The 15,681-nt window shown below is 41.9% G+C and overlaps 1 protein-coding gene across 1 annotated transcript in view; it reads right to left on the bottom strand.

Moving 5' to 3' along the window:
- The window catches only part of LOC144773341 (amine oxidase [flavin-containing] A-like), a 667,192-nt gene that overhangs the window by 90,005 nt on the left and 561,506 nt on the right, over nt 1–15,681 (bottom strand). The window contains exon 8 of the mRNA XM_078658306.1: nt 7,725–7,884. Within this exon, the coding sequence (XP_078514432.1) occupies nt 7,725–7,884 (160 nt within the window). The remainder of the gene's footprint in view (nt 1–7,724; nt 7,885–15,681) is intronic.

The raw sequence follows: 15,681 nt of genomic DNA, 5'->3' as shown, positions 1-15,681 counted from the left end.
ATACGGTGTCGAATGCTGCTGATAGATCCAGGAGGATGAGGGCAGCTGTTTCCCTGTTGTTGAGTAGGGATCTGATGTCGTCGGTAGCTGCGATGAGGGCAGTCTCGGTGCTGTGGTTTGCTCGGAAGCCGGACTGCGAGGGGTCGAGGGAACCGTTTGTCTCGAGGAAGGTGGCGAGTTGTTTGTTGACGGTCTTCTCGATGACTTTGGCAGGAAAAGGGAGGAGCGAGATAGGCCGGAAGTTCTTGAGGTCCGTGGGGTCCGCGGTGGGTTTCTTCAGGAGGGCGCTGAGCTCGGCATGTTTCCAGCTCTCCAGGAAGGTGGCGGTTGCGAAGGAGATGTTGATGATGTCCCGGAGTTTGGGTGCGATGGTGGAGTCGGCCTTGTTGAAGATGTGGTGAGGGCAGGGGTCGGTTGGGGAGCCGGAGTGGATGGTGTTCATCATGCAGGTGGTGTCTTCGGTGCTGATCGGGGTCCAGGTGCAGAGGGTGGTGGTGGGGGGCGCTGGTTCGGTGGTTGGGTGCGTGGTCTGTGTGCCGAAGCTGTTGTGGATGTCGATGATCTTGCGGTGGAAGAACGAGGCGAGTGAGTCGCAGAGGTCTTGTGAGGGTTTGATGTCGTTGTTGCCGGCGTTGGGGTTGGAGAACTCTTTGACGATGCTGAAGAGTTCCTTGCTGTTGTGGACGTTGTTGTCTAGTCGTTCTCTGAATGTTGCCCTCTTGGTGCCCACTAGCTGACATACCTTCCCTATTGCATGCAATTACTTGGAATGTGCAAGGCCTTAACTCCCCAAGTAAGAGATATAGGGTCCAATAATTTCTCAAAAGACGCATAGTCCACATAGTCTTTCTAAAGGATATGCACCTGACCAGAGCAGAAGGGATAGCACTGCAGAAGCACTGGTGGGGAAAAGTATATTCCACTACCTACTCAACATTTGCCAGAGACGTCCTCATTTGGATATTACCAGGGACACAGTTTTTGCTCCACACTGTAGTCATAGATCTAGAGGGCCGTTACATTGCGCTCATGGGCAAACTGAATGGTAAGGATATGGATATAGCCCTCAACATTTATGACCTGAACACTGATCAACCAACCTTACCTGGCGCCGTGGCACCACATATCTTCATAATGTTACACTGCCCGAAACTCATTGGGGGGGGGGGGTGTTCAATTGCATACGGAGGTTCCCTTAGATAGATCATATTCCCCTCCTTGCCTCCGATTTACTATGTGCTCACTTTTTCTGCCACTAGATTTCAGAGTGGGGTCTTATTGACTCCTTGTGGGTTCCTCATCCTATAGGCGCTACACACTCCTACTACTCTGGCATGCACAACTTGCCAGCTTGGCTTGACACATTCTGTTGTGCTATGGGAATTCATGATCAAGCGTCTCAAGTGGAATATTTGGCAAAAACAAATTCGGATCACAATCCAATGCAGCTGACGGTTGCATAGGATGGGAGTTTACCGCACAGCCCTGCCTAGAAATTAAATACAGCGGCCCAGGATGACCCAGTCTTTAAATCTTCCCCGGAGGGCAGAATTCATGCCTACCTTTACTGAGAATGAGGGCACAGCCTCCTACCCCCTGTAGAATGGGTGGCGCTTAAGACGATGATGAGTGAACACTGTATTGCCAAACTGGTAGGGGTCTGGACTCAGCAACTTGCTGACATCACGCACCAACAGGACCTCCTATTCTACCTGCAGCTGCCCCAGATGGGTGCCCATGGCCCTTCGGATCGCTTGAGGGACGAAATGGACTACCGCTTGAGGGACTACCAGGCCTATATCAGAAAGGTGCATAACAGATGCAACAAACCTGGGAGGTGTTTGGCTTGGCTGGCAAACCCTAAAAGAAGCAGCTCTCAAATACTCAGGATGCACTGGGGAGATGGTTGCCCAGTATATACTTAGTTTGATGTCAATGTATGATTTCCTTGCCATATTACTCTCGCCTTAATGTCAAACAGGATAGTGTGGATCCGAAAGCCACCCATTACATCATAGCCGCTGGAAAACCTCGGTTGCTGGGGGCAGTGACTAACTCTTAGATGGCGAGATTACAATTCAGGAGGTTTGGGGGCCAAAATGCCTGGCTCAGATGGGCTACCCTTTGCAGTCTATGTCATTTAACTTGAGATCCTTGCATTAATTCTCACAAAATTTTATAACATGGCTAAGGCTTTGATATCCCTCCCTCCAACAATGGGAAGGCCTTGCTAGTACCTTGTTATGATCTACTGTTTGCGACGATTTTAAAGGACCTGTGTGTTGCTGAAGGAATACCCTGCCCCTGCTACTGGAACTAAGGAATTGACTAACCAAAGGAATTAAACTAATGAACTGAAACCTCAAGAAAAATAATTCCCAAGAAAAGGATTACTAGAGATACTCTCTGTCAGCCCCACCAGTGTCCTTTGTCAACAGGACAGCCTGCAGATCAGGGTGTTTGACTTTCGTTTGACTTTCCAGTGACCTGTGAACAGAAGTGTCTGTTCTGCCGTGCTCTACCTCCTGGAATTTGTGAATTGACACTGTTGGTGACTGTCATTACAGTAATTTATTTGAGAACTGTGCCGGGACTGAGTTTTGCCATATCCTGCTGTGTTTTGTCGTGTTTTGTCGGTGAGCATCTCCCAGCCACAAGCATCATAGAGACGCAGCTGGCCTGATCACCCTTCTGTGTTCTTCTGCTGTGTTAAGACCCTGACAGCATGCTTTGTCTACATCCTCTGTGGGACAGGTGTGAACTTTCTACAGTGCTTCTAGAAGTTAAGTATGCAGTGTCGTGAAACTTCAGTGCGTGGTGTACTGTTATCGTTTATTGGCTGCTGCTTTAGTACATGACCCACTTGTGCGCCTATTAACAAGCTCCCACGCATTATCTGGGATTAGACACATAACTTGTGTGTGACTGCTGAAAAGGATATACGTGTGGTCTTCAGTGTCAAGAGTATGTCGTCCCAATGTTGTTTAGTAAACGTGTTTCCACACACAATTTGCCTACAGTGAAGTTGAAGTGTCTTGCAGCAGTGCGCACCCCACAGAAGTTCGTAAATTGGAATTTCTGATGAGCCGACACACTTATGTGGCATGCAGAGACTCCTGGCTAACTGTGAGTGTTTTGTTTTATGGTTTTTCCCGATTTTCATTACTGATGTAATTAAATGACGATTTTGCTGCCCTGGCTGCAACTTGGCAGTTGAACAGCTCATTTTTAAACATTTAATGAACCTCACTGTGCACACCGTCGCGTGCACCCTTACCTGCATGTTGGAGTCTTGCAGTTTGTTCCTGACGCCATTTTAGGTTATAGCTGTCTCAAACATGATTTCTCCCGTGCTGCCAACCGTGTCGTTTACATTTTTGCCAACTACGTTTCTAAGTCAATTGAAATGTCGCCGTCATTGACCGGGATTGTGGCACTCCTCAAATTAAAGGTGGTGTAAACGCGAGCACATGAACACTGGATCTAGCCTGCAGTTGTGTGGTACTTTGAAAGACTGAGCACATCTTTAATTACTATTCCTTCTATAGTGAGACATCAACTGGGAGGAAGAACTCGCTGTATTGTGTTACAGCTACAGGGAGCTTATGGACAAGGACTTCAATTTGGGTGAGGACTTCGGGTGAGAGGTCGTTCACCGGAGTGAAAGACTTTGATTTTGTTTTTACTATTCAACACTGTTTTGGTGGGGGGGTAGTGTGTTCCTTTTTATGTTGTCCTTTTGGTAACATGGTATGAGGTCATAGGGATGTGCCTAATGTCTTTCTGCTACTGTATAGAAAGCAGGAGGTGAGTGTGTAGTGTCACTGATCACTCTGGTCATCCTAGTGTGCGTTGATGTGTTGTGACTTGAGTAGTACTCTGAGTTCAGGGCTAGAGTGTTTACCCTTTGTGTTTTCCTTTAGCCTTTGGTTTATCACTTATTTGTGGTTTTTGGTTTACATGAGTTTGTCGGTTTCCCTCACTGTTTGGATTGTGTGGGTGAAAGGTTTTTCCTGTTTGGACTGCGATAGGAGAAGACATCTTCTTATGAAGCTTCTCTGTGTGTCCCCTCACTGTTTGGATTGTGTGGGGGAAAGGTTTTTCCTGTTTGGACTGCGTAGGAGAAGACACCTTCTTACGAAGCTTCTCTGTGTGCACCTTGAGAGGAGTTTGGTTTTCCTGTTTCAACTGTGTTAAGAGATGGAGAAGACACCTTCCTACGAAGCTTCTCTGCGTGTACCTTGTTGTGCGTTGGTCACCTGCGTGGGTGAAAGGTTTTTCCCTGTTTGGACTATGTTAGAGAAGACACCTTCTTACAAAGCTTCTCTGGCTTTACCTTTGAAATGTTTGATGAGTTTCTTGGATATTGTAGTATTGTCAACGCCTGATGCTTTTCTTGAAACTCTTCAATTTTTTTATTTTTGATGTGTGAATTCGTTGGCTTTTTGAATTGTCATGCATTTCATTCGTTTATGTTTCTTGATTCATTTGCTAAATGTCTTTTCATGCATCTTTTATAATCTAATGTATTTTCTATCTTGATTGCCTTATGTACTTTCAATCGTTTTTATTGTGTTTTGGTTTCCTTAGGAAGGGGAATGTGTTATGATCTACTGTTTGCCTTTCCCCTTGCCTATGTATCTCTTCCCTACTGCTCAGGCAGAATGAGTGTTGGTGTGCTTGGAGATGTCTGGAATGTTGGATGATTGATGATGTCGTGGAATGCATGGGTGCCCGGTGAGGTTGGGAGTGTCAGTTGGAGTGAGCAGGCTGAGCAGCAGGGAGGCTGCTCCTGGTGAGGCATCACCTGGACTTTACATCTTCCAGTATTTATATGAAGCAGTTATTTCAGGAATAAATCTGCAACATACTTATATACCACTTGGCTACAGAATATTCTTTATTTACAACATACCTCTCTTAAAAAGAGAAAAGCCAAGGACCAGTGTTGCGACTAACAACACGAGACAGTTGTAAGTGGATGCATTCAGAAGTTTAATTCTTGCATGAACAGCAAACGACCATCCAGGCACTTCGTCCCTGGCAGACTAACCATCTGCCTCGGAACACTCCACCAGCACTGTTGTGGTGACATTACAAACACAAGGTTTCATTGCAAATGGAACTAAAGTAAACCCACAACAACCAGGTAGCATCCTAAAGGCCTTTATCCATCCTCAATGTTCACTACAAGGTGTTGAGCAAATTTTGGTCACCAGACTGCTGCCACACATCAGTGTTCTCATTCGCCCTGATCCGCTGGGCTTCATACCACAGTGTAGCACAGTCTCCAACATCTGTTAGCTGATGCAGATGTTGCAAGCCACTTTGATTTATTTCACGAAGGCCCTTGTGATATCGAGAAGGCCTTCGACTCATTGCGAGGGTATTTTCTGTATGCAGTGATGGCCAGCATGGGATTGGGTAGAGGTTTCTTTGGTTGGACACAGCTCCTTTACACAGATCTGTTGGCATGTGTTAAAACAGGCATGGTTACTTCAGAAAACTGTGGGGTGGAGAGGGGCACCCGACAAGGATGCTCACTATCCCCAGTTCTGTTCGTCATGCTGATGGAGCCGATGGCCCTCACGCTTTGCACGGGACAACCCTACAGACGACAGCATATAGAACGCCTCCCTTAATATGTTTCCATTTACGCAGATGATCTGCTATTATACTTGCAGGGTGAGCGCTTGGATGTAAAGGATGCGCACGAGGCACTGAAGACGTTGGCACTCTCTGTGGGCTGTACGTGAATTGTGACAAGCCAAATACCTGTTTCATGTTCCAGTGTCACAGGACACCCTGAATAGGTCAAACCTTTTGTTGGAAACCAGTCACATTCAGATTTCCGGGTATCAGTGTTTACAATTCTGAAGCCGCTGTACTAAAGGGCAATGTTAGAGTGGTGCCTTTCTCTCTACGCCACTTTGTACAATCCTGGCTGACATTGCATTGTCAGTAATGGTATGGGAAGGGTTGCATTGTCAAAAATAACTTTTCTCCCATGAGTCCTATACTATTTCGCAACCCTCCCCCGATACAGCTTCCCAAATCATTATTCATTATTATTTACACAGAGTGTAACATATCAATCTCATATTTTTGGAGGCCCGTATGGCCTGCCAACATCACCACTCGAGGGGGCGGAAGTTTATCATAGGGTGTGGGATGCCCAACACTTACACCCTACTGGGGCACAGTTAGCACCTTTTCAATGTGGCTACAGACAGAACGCTAGCTGAGTCCCTGACAGTATGTCTGCTGGGATTGTTCCCCAGACCCAAGGAGAAGCTACTCACTTCCAGGTTCATGAACCTGGCACTGATCCTCTCTACGCGACGCCTATCTAGGTCTTTGAAACTTATTTTGTTAGAAGACTGTTACCTTCCACTGCAGTTACACTGTTTTTATTTCTACTGCAAACTATCTGATGTGGTTTATTCTATTTCATTCACATTTGATTTATGCATGTCAGATAATGATCTAGATTATTTGCAGTATGCTCTGTCGTGATAAACTTAAATATGCTTAAATAAAAATTAAAAAAGAGTCACCCGATCAAGCAGCTTTATCAACAGCAAATACATTTTTACATAACCGGTAAAACAGTTGCACGTTGCAGATTTTAAGTGGTATTGTTAAAAATAGTATTTTTAGAAGTGGGTTTGAGTGTCTAGCTCTTCAGTCCAAATGTGTTTATTTTGTTGAGAAGTGATTTTGAACACATGTTTTCAGATAGCGATGTGCAGTCCAAATTCTGTGTGAACATTGTGACTGTGGAACAAAAATAAAACTTTAACTTTATCGTCAGATTGCAGGAAGTCACATCCACTCTTTTCCAGGAGACTGTTTCTGAACTTAAGATGGAAGCTGACGAAATTGAATATGGAAGCTGATGATGCTAGTGACACTAAACTCATCAGGTCGGCACAAGGAAGACACAGATCTACTTTCCACTCAGTGACTCGTGATAAGATGGTCTAGATAATAACAAAGTAGAGAATCTCTTTCTTCGGAGGAACTTCCTTATGGAAGTGGAAAAAAGACATTGCCACTCCTTGTCTTGACTCCCACTGATAAGAGTATATATTGAACATGCCACTAAAACTCAACAGTGCAGATAACATATTCAACCTTATTCAGCCTTACGATTCAGGTACTAATACAGACTGCAGTCTATCTCTACCTGCAGCATTGCTTGCCTGAAGTATGTTCTCATCTAGTTTTTATGAAGCATTCTATGTGGCGTGTTTGAACGGCATACACACAAATGGAGTGTCTATTGCAGGTACTTTAGGAGAGGTATAAGGTACTCCAGTGATCTGGAAGGTCTCTGCCTGGATGACTTAAAAAAAATATTGCTGCATAATCACATAAAAGTGAAAAAGTGTCTAAGATCTGTGCACCTTAAAACCCCAAAAAGTGAGGCATGAAAAGATACTTTTGTAGTCTCATTGACAAAATGTCAGAGCCGCCTTACATCCCATAAGATACAAAATTCTAGCTTTCAAAATGTGTTTGGATTTCAAACATGCTTAATTTTAATATTTTTCCCAGCAAGCCACCTTTGCAGAAATTTCATTTAGGGATTCCTGGAAGCTACACATTTGGCAAAAATACCGTGAAGTGTGCAGATATATCACAAATAAGCAATAGTTCTATCACGTTTCTAATTGAGGTAATCCAAAATTATGAGGTTTATTTTTACAAAATGTACATACCCATCTTCCTCCAAAAGGCTTCCTTGTAGTACACAAAGCTTTTAATGACAGAGCCCATTGGAAGGCGTTGGATTAATTGGTTTCTCAAAGCTGGTAATTCAGGGTTGAAATGGATCTTTGTAGTAAGCACTGGTGGAATAGCACTAATGATGTACTTGCCCTGCAAAGAAATATATAGATCTTACTGTACAGCCTTTCAACCAGAGTATGCATATTTATTTTGGTTTTTTAGTATAAAAAAGGTAAACTTTTTCGGTGAATATTTTTATAAGTGGGAGAAAATTACAGTAACCTATCAGTGGTGGAAAATGTCGTATTGTGATAACTTTAATCTATAGCTATCAAACAGGAGAATCCATTACCTGTGATATGGCAGATCACATCTACCATCCTCTCATTTAAGTACATGCTGATACCTTCTACAAAACCAACACAAAAGAAAAGGAGACAGGGGTAAACTATGCTGTTTAAAAACATTGATTAGATGGTGAAAAACAGATCAGATTCTAGACCTAGTGACCATAACTCTCCATTACAAATGACCATTAGTTACTGGATAGGTGAAGATTATTCTTGAATAGGTAGATGACCCGCTTAGTAGTGCTAAAATTGAATAAGCAGGATGTGGAATTCCTTCCACTTAATAACAATTTCTTCTCTCTTATAGGGCGTTTGTGGAACCATCTACTCGATTGCTTTAGAATGGCTGCCAGATATTGGTTGTCTTCAAATCTGTATGACAAATATTAAAGAGGGATGTTGATGCTGGTAGTAATATCTTTCCAGAGTCATATGCTTTAAGACACTACCGTATCATGTGAGAAAAGGTGCCACTGTAGCTTAGGCATTTTCAGCATAGGCCCATTTTTGTCATGTTCATGTTCACCACCCTAAATGGGGCCTCGTATATTCCTTTGAGAATCATTTGTGTAGATCTTGTTCTCCAGTCCAGAGATGTTTTTTTACAAAATATTTATATAGTCGGTTGTCCATGTATCTTCATTAATTTGCTCATTACTTATGGTAGCTCTTAGCACAGGCAGTTTTGCTGCTGGGCTTCATGCATCACAAACTAAACTGTAGATCGAAACATGTGACTGCTATGATCTTCACTTCAAGAATTCCTCCAAGTATATTTGTTGATTTTCTCTCCCCTGCTTCACATTGCTATACTAACAGCCACTCTTAGTTGGTTCTATTCCCCGTAGGTAATCCTTGGAGAAGGGGATCAAATGTAATCAAATATTCATTTTGAATAAGACCAGAAATGTATTTGATTCTACCAGGAAAGCTTTTACCAGACGTTTGTGTTGCTTTTGATTTTAACTGCAAGACTCCTCCTGATGAATGATTATGCAAACAGAATGAGGTTTACCACCAACTGCTGCAATGTGTTAACCTTATTTGTTATGAACAGTTTTCTATTGAGTGAACTAAACCCCCAGTAAATGACAGAGTGCTTTAAAAGAATTTAAGTTAACAGGTTATGGTTACAGGCCAATAGATACATATTGCATGTCAAGTGACAGAGCACAATTAAATCATTTATTTACTTGTTATAAGTTTTTAAAAGAAAAATTTTTATCTGATCATATATGACCGAGTGCTTTACAAAAAATTGCAGTCTGTTGGACAGTGACACAGAGATATGAAATGATTACTGCAAAAGAGATTGCTAAAATCAGATTTCCGATGGCAATAAAAAAAGACTTTACGAATTAAAAGCAATCTTTGCTCACTTGTATCACTGCGGTTGCAATATAATAGATATTATAATTATATTTTAAATGTGTCATATAAATATATTGTCCTGCAGTCCAGAGCAATGAAGTTCTGGATCAAAGGGGCACTACCAGACAAGATTATTTTAGTGTTTTGGGATTTTGAAAGAAGGGATTTATAGAACGACACATTGTGAGTTTTGAAACTGACATTGACCTCCTGAGATAGCTGGTTTGTAGGCTAGATGGCAAAGGGAAGCATAATACAGGGTTTTACGTGTAATGCAAGGTATCTCATAGATACCTCTCCAACAATTGTGTATATGATGTGCTGGGAACTACATTCCCCTTGGTGTTTCTAGTTTTAGTTGGAACAAGTGACAATGTTTTCACCTAGGAACACAGAAAGGATTCTGTCATCATCACTGCTCAAGGCAGCTCAGCCATTTGAAGATATAACTAGCAAGAAAAGAAAAGTGATAGTTCTGGTAGCCTTGGAAAATCATGCTACCTTCTGAGCACAGCAGTTGTAGTATCCTTAGAAAATGCCACTGTGGTTTTCCATCCACTGTACCTTCTTAGCCAGGCTGCTCGTTAGTTTCAACATGCATTAAGGAATATAGAAAGGCAAAACAGATACAAAATAGTTAATCATATGAACAATGTTCATCTTCACTACATGCCCCACAATATGAGCTGTAGCAGAGAACATCTATCAAAATTGGAATGACTTTTAGGATGGAGTTCCTTGAAGACTCAAGCTTGTGGTGAAACCCACATTCCACAGTACTTCACTTTTGCTGAAATTCCATTTGCTGAAACGGTGTTAAGTGAAATATCAAATTATTGGTACCACTTAATGTATTTTCCACTTAGTTTTGCAGCTTCACGTTTGGAAAAACAATACAATTGTCTTTATCCATATTACAATGAAAAAGGATTTATCCATGAGGAGCACCAACCTTTTCTGTCCACTTGGCCTTCTTTACCTCCCACATATGTGAGAAGCTTCACAAGGGCAGGTTGAAGCAATTGTCTAATTACCACTGGTCTACTGTTTTTCTTACAGACAAACATAGCTTCTTATGTCTCTGGGACTCTCTTCTCTCTCCCTCTTCATGAGAAAAGTTCCAACAGGTAATCAGACTCATTTGGACAGGACCTGGACATATATGTCCTTGTAGGTCAGCCAGACCTTAGCTTTTGGAGGAGCCCCAAGTCCAAGACAGTTAAGATAAATCTGGAGACAATTTTCTACACAGACCTCTTTCAGGCAGATGAAAATTCTTCCAGTGAACCACAGGTAGACCTATGCTCTTCTTCTGTTCAAGCCAGATCTCTAGTTCATAGATTATTTGCATCAGATTTAAGGTGGTAAACTCAGCTGTGATTGGCCATCATACCTAGGTGAATCAAACAAAGGGCCTTATTTAGAAATTAGCAGGTGGAATACTCTGTCAGAACGTGACAGGTAACATATGCACCATATTACTATTGCCATAAGCTATAATGCACTTGCAATATGGCGGATGAGGCATGTGCCAAATTTGCGACGGAGTATGTCATCCGTCAAACTCTAAATGAGGCCCAAATTACTTGCAGTTTCTCTGTCTATATTTGACCACATCGTAGTTTCTTTCCTTTTTATTATTCAAAACATTTTTTATGTTATTAAGTCGGTTTAACTTTAAGTATCCTTCCATGTGATATGTCACAGATTAGAAGAAATAAATCAGAACAGATTTAAACACTGCCACCTAACACGTCTAATATGCCTTAAATATTTGTCATGGACAAACAGCATTGAACAATTACATAACCTGCTACAGAATGTATTATAGAGAACTCTGCATAAACAACTCAGTGCAGACATGACATAAAGTTGGGTGTCAACATACTCACATTAGCACCTACTATTGAATAATACATATAAATGCTCAATTGAACTTATTTTATAGAACCCCTCACACATCGATGTGGAGACATATAATGTAGATGGATTTAAAGTGTACCAGAAAAGTATTCACCCACACCCTTTTTACACATCATAATACAACATAACATGCTTAAACAAACACTCATAACATCCAACAATCACAATCCAGTGAAGCCAGCAGGTGACTATCAGTGCTTCACGACACCACTCAATACCTCCAGTTGCATCCCACACCTTCTTGCGAGGCAATGCACAGTCCAAAGTACCCAGTTACAACAAAAACACCTTCACTAGACCTCTGTATGCAATAAAAAATGTAAAACACATCTAATCATCTACAACAAAAAAATCAATTATCCTCAAAATGCCTATTACTTACTACAACTCACAAACCATCTAAGTCTTTACTTTATGGTGCAATCCTGCAAACCAAACTCAGCTGCAGCGGTGCGGCCATTCGATGGCAACATATGTGTCATTTAAATATGAACAGAATAAAAAGAAGGAAAGGATAACTAGTTATTTTGTAGAATTCCCAGACTTCACTTGATTACTAAGCCTGTCTTTCTCAGCTTGGTCAAAAACGTATGTAAAAGTCAACTGCAAATATCACCAGTGACTTGAAGTTTGCACTTTTCAAATTTGAAAGAGGTACACACAATGGTTTTGTTCATCTTCTCTGGATATCAATTCTTTCCAGGAAGCACATTCTGAAGACAAGTAGTTGCTTCGGAGGTACAGGTACTGATGGAGCAAGATTTCATGCGTAAAGAAACTTGCTTGGACTCAAACCTCTCGAAATAACGTGTAAAAAGTTAACCAACATGTTTTGTGAGTATTTATAATGCACAACCCGACATTTCTGTATCTAGGGGAAGCTTTTAAATGTGCTTTACTAACAATTTATGTGTATTAAAATGGCTGCTGGAAATGCGGGAACTCTTCTGCGGATGCGTCAACTGCATCTACGTAGCGTGACGTCTTTTGCTTTTGGTGGGAATTCTTTGCAGCTGCGCAGTAGTGCCTAAACCTCCTGTGTTTTGATTAACTGCTAATGCAATAGATTAAATAAATTATTGGGATTAGAGTAGGAATAAGTGGTATACAGTGCATTCATTTATTTTCATATTCTAACATGTTCTTCCTTTACTTTATTATTAGTTCATATTTGGGCCTGGAGGGTGACTGAAAGCACCATTTTGTCGTGGGGAACGCAGGCGCATTCAACACTCTGAACTTCATGGAGATGGCATTGAACTGCAGCCAAAAGACTGTCTAACTAGAGATGTGCTTGAGAACTTCACCTTTTGACCTGAAGAAGGAAAGAAGAAGTGTCAATTTTGAATACATCGTTTATGATTCAATGAAATGCGGGTGGGAATATTAAAGCATGGGAAACCAAGTAAGGGGAGGGAACATAGACCAATTAAGTCAACGAAAATGACTTCATACTAGTATGGTGTCATGACCTCTCCCAGTCCCACTATCCAATCAAATGAAGGGAATACACGAATATTGAAACTTTGGGGGGTCGTACATACCAGGAAATTGGTATAACTAAGGTAGGCTCAGTCAGTTGTTCGACTTGTCACAGACCTGTCACTGACCCAATGTATGCTGAAGGAGATTTGAGAGCAGAGGGCTGGTCGAGCACTCTGACAGAAGAATCAGGAATTTGCTGAAGGAGAAAAATCGATCCACCCAGTGGGGTCCGAGAGTAGCATCAGAGAGGTGTGTAACGCTGGTGTTGCACTTAGAAGAGGTTACCTGACCTGCACCTGTCTTGACTTTTTGGCTCCTGTCTAGTCGGGAACCCTTTCTTTCCAGCGCTTGGCCTGGGTTGATCCTCGCACCATTCTAGGTAAATATAAATCTGTGTGGCATATCCTTGTACTGTCTTCCCTTCTTCACCCTTCCCATGTACCAATGTCTAGAAATTTAACTAAGTCTCTAAAGATTTTTGCTTTGATCATTATTCTTATTTTTGAGAAACTGATGATTAGTATGTATTGGTATTTGACTCACAAAATATTGCATAGATAAAGGTTTTAAAACTTTCCAGAGTCTGTGGCCATTCCATAAAAACAAAAGGATTTTTTTTAGTTATACCTATTATTCTAATTTCCTGATCCAATCCCCTAATTAACTTAAAATTGCAGTGACAAGGAATTGGTAAGTTATGGTATACAGGTATATGTGGTAAATAATTCCCGATCGGAAGAGGCAAAAATAGATTACTGGCTCATTGGATGTATGTTTATGGGCCCAGGTGAGTATAATATGATATGGGTAAGCCAAACTGGTAATCTCGCGCCATCAGTACAAAGCCAACAGGGAGGGTAAGCAGGCCAAAATAGAAGTGGCTGAAGAAAGGAGAGGGCTTAGAGGATAAACAATGAGCACAATTAGGATAGGAGATGGGGAAGTGTTAATAAGAAGGCCGGATATAGGAGAAGTAAGGGGAAGGTTTAGGCGAAGTACATGGGTGGATGAAGGTGGTTAGGAAGAAGGTGGCATAAGAGCGGTTCCATTAGTGTGCATATGGAAATCCTTCAGCAGGCAGGATAAAAACTGGTGTTAAGTCCCATCTCATTCCCACTGAACCTGATTGAAGACAACAATGCTGTCATTGCAGAATCGTCAGTAGTCCAGTGTTTCTTCAGTGCTAATATAGAACTTAGAAATTCTTAAAGGCATACAAACTGACCCCGGCATTACATTTTACTTATAAGTAGGTTCACTGAATCTTTATAGATTCTCTAAAACGTATTAAAAATATGGTGTACAAAGCATGATTGTAGGTGAGTGCTTGGTTCAAGTTAATTTACAAAACACATGTTAAACTTACCTGCTCCAGCCCATCAATACTTGTTTTCTCTTTTTAAGGTGGGCCTGTTGTTCCTTTCTGTCATCAGCATCCAGTAGTGCTCTGCATTAGTCTTGTCAGGTATTCTTTAAAGGGAAGAAGGCTTTCTCTAATATTAAGGGGATTGGATGTGTAATACTTGTTTGGGAGAGCGAGCATTTAACAGCCCATTTCCTATTGCCTGAAACTCACACTAGTTGAATCTTTTTGGATAAGAAACAACCTGTCATGTTCATAAGTTAATGTCAACTAGTGTATTCCCTTTTAAAAACATAAACCACAGAGATTGTTATGTGAAGTCATTACCACCCTATGTCTCACGTAATATTTTATAGAGATTCCTTACTGGCAACAAAGTTGTCAGTGAAAAATCTGTTAGAATGTTAAGAACTGGGATGTGTACTCTCCTAGTGCTACATGACACTCTTCTCAAATTTAATGATGGGGATCCTGATAGAGCCTCTACCATTGATCACTTGTATATTATTAACATGTCAGGGACTTGTAAGAGTTGAAAGGGAGGGCCCAATGTCCAGGTTTGGAGTAGGCTCTCCTTATCTAATCATGCTTGAGTAAATATGGCCTACGCCTACTCTGTATTTGTCTCTGTATTTGCAGTGAGGCAGTGATTCCAGTGATGCTCCCCCACAGCGGAAGGAGCATTCCAGAAGCCGCGTTTGTCCAACATCCAGAATCTTTCCCTGTCTCCAGTCCGTGTTTTTCTGCTGGCTGCCAGTGCCAGTGGTCAGTTGAGTTGTGCGAGCAAGAAGCCGCTCCAGCTCTCCAGCGCCTCGCCACAAATGCGACCGCAACAGAAGCTACAGGAGCGGCGGCTCAGTGAAAGAGAGGAGAGTGGAGAATGCTGATCGCCTAAACGTTTAAAGCCACATGGTCTCTACCAGCTTCCACTGCTTGACCCTGACGGCTGGTGTTCCCGGATCCTGCAGTTGTCTGGTTGCTTGTTAATTCAAAAGGTACATTAATATCTTTAGATTTAAGTGACCAAATCTGTGGGGGAGAGGAGTACACAGGCTGGGGAGGTGGAGTCAGCTGATACGGGACTGTAACGGGTGTTGAAAAACAGAACGAAAACTCAGGTCCTAACCAGTAATTCTTCATTCCTTCATTCCTTTTGCCCCAATTTGGAGAATTAGTGATAAGTCGGAGGAGAACAAAAGTGATCTGATTGAGGATATTGGTGATATTGGTGATATTGGTGAACTATGCGTTCTGTTAAGGAGAGAACAACAGGAATAGGGGTAAAACGCACAAAGAAAATGCAACAATCAAGGGTAGCGAAAAAGGTTAAATCAAATATATTTGAACCAAACCAGTCGTTAATCTCCCCAATAGCGAGGATGTTTGAGAAGTCAGGTAAAATACCAGAGAAATTCTCATTTCTGAAGGATCCAACGGGGGTGTTGATGACAAAAC

This window comes from Lissotriton helveticus, chromosome 8 (genome assembly GCF_964261635.1).
Source record: "Lissotriton helveticus chromosome 8, aLisHel1.1, whole genome shotgun sequence".
NCBI classification, from domain to species: domain Eukaryota; kingdom Metazoa; phylum Chordata; class Amphibia; order Caudata; family Salamandridae; genus Lissotriton; species Lissotriton helveticus.
This window is presented reverse-complemented; position numbering and strand designations above follow the sequence as displayed.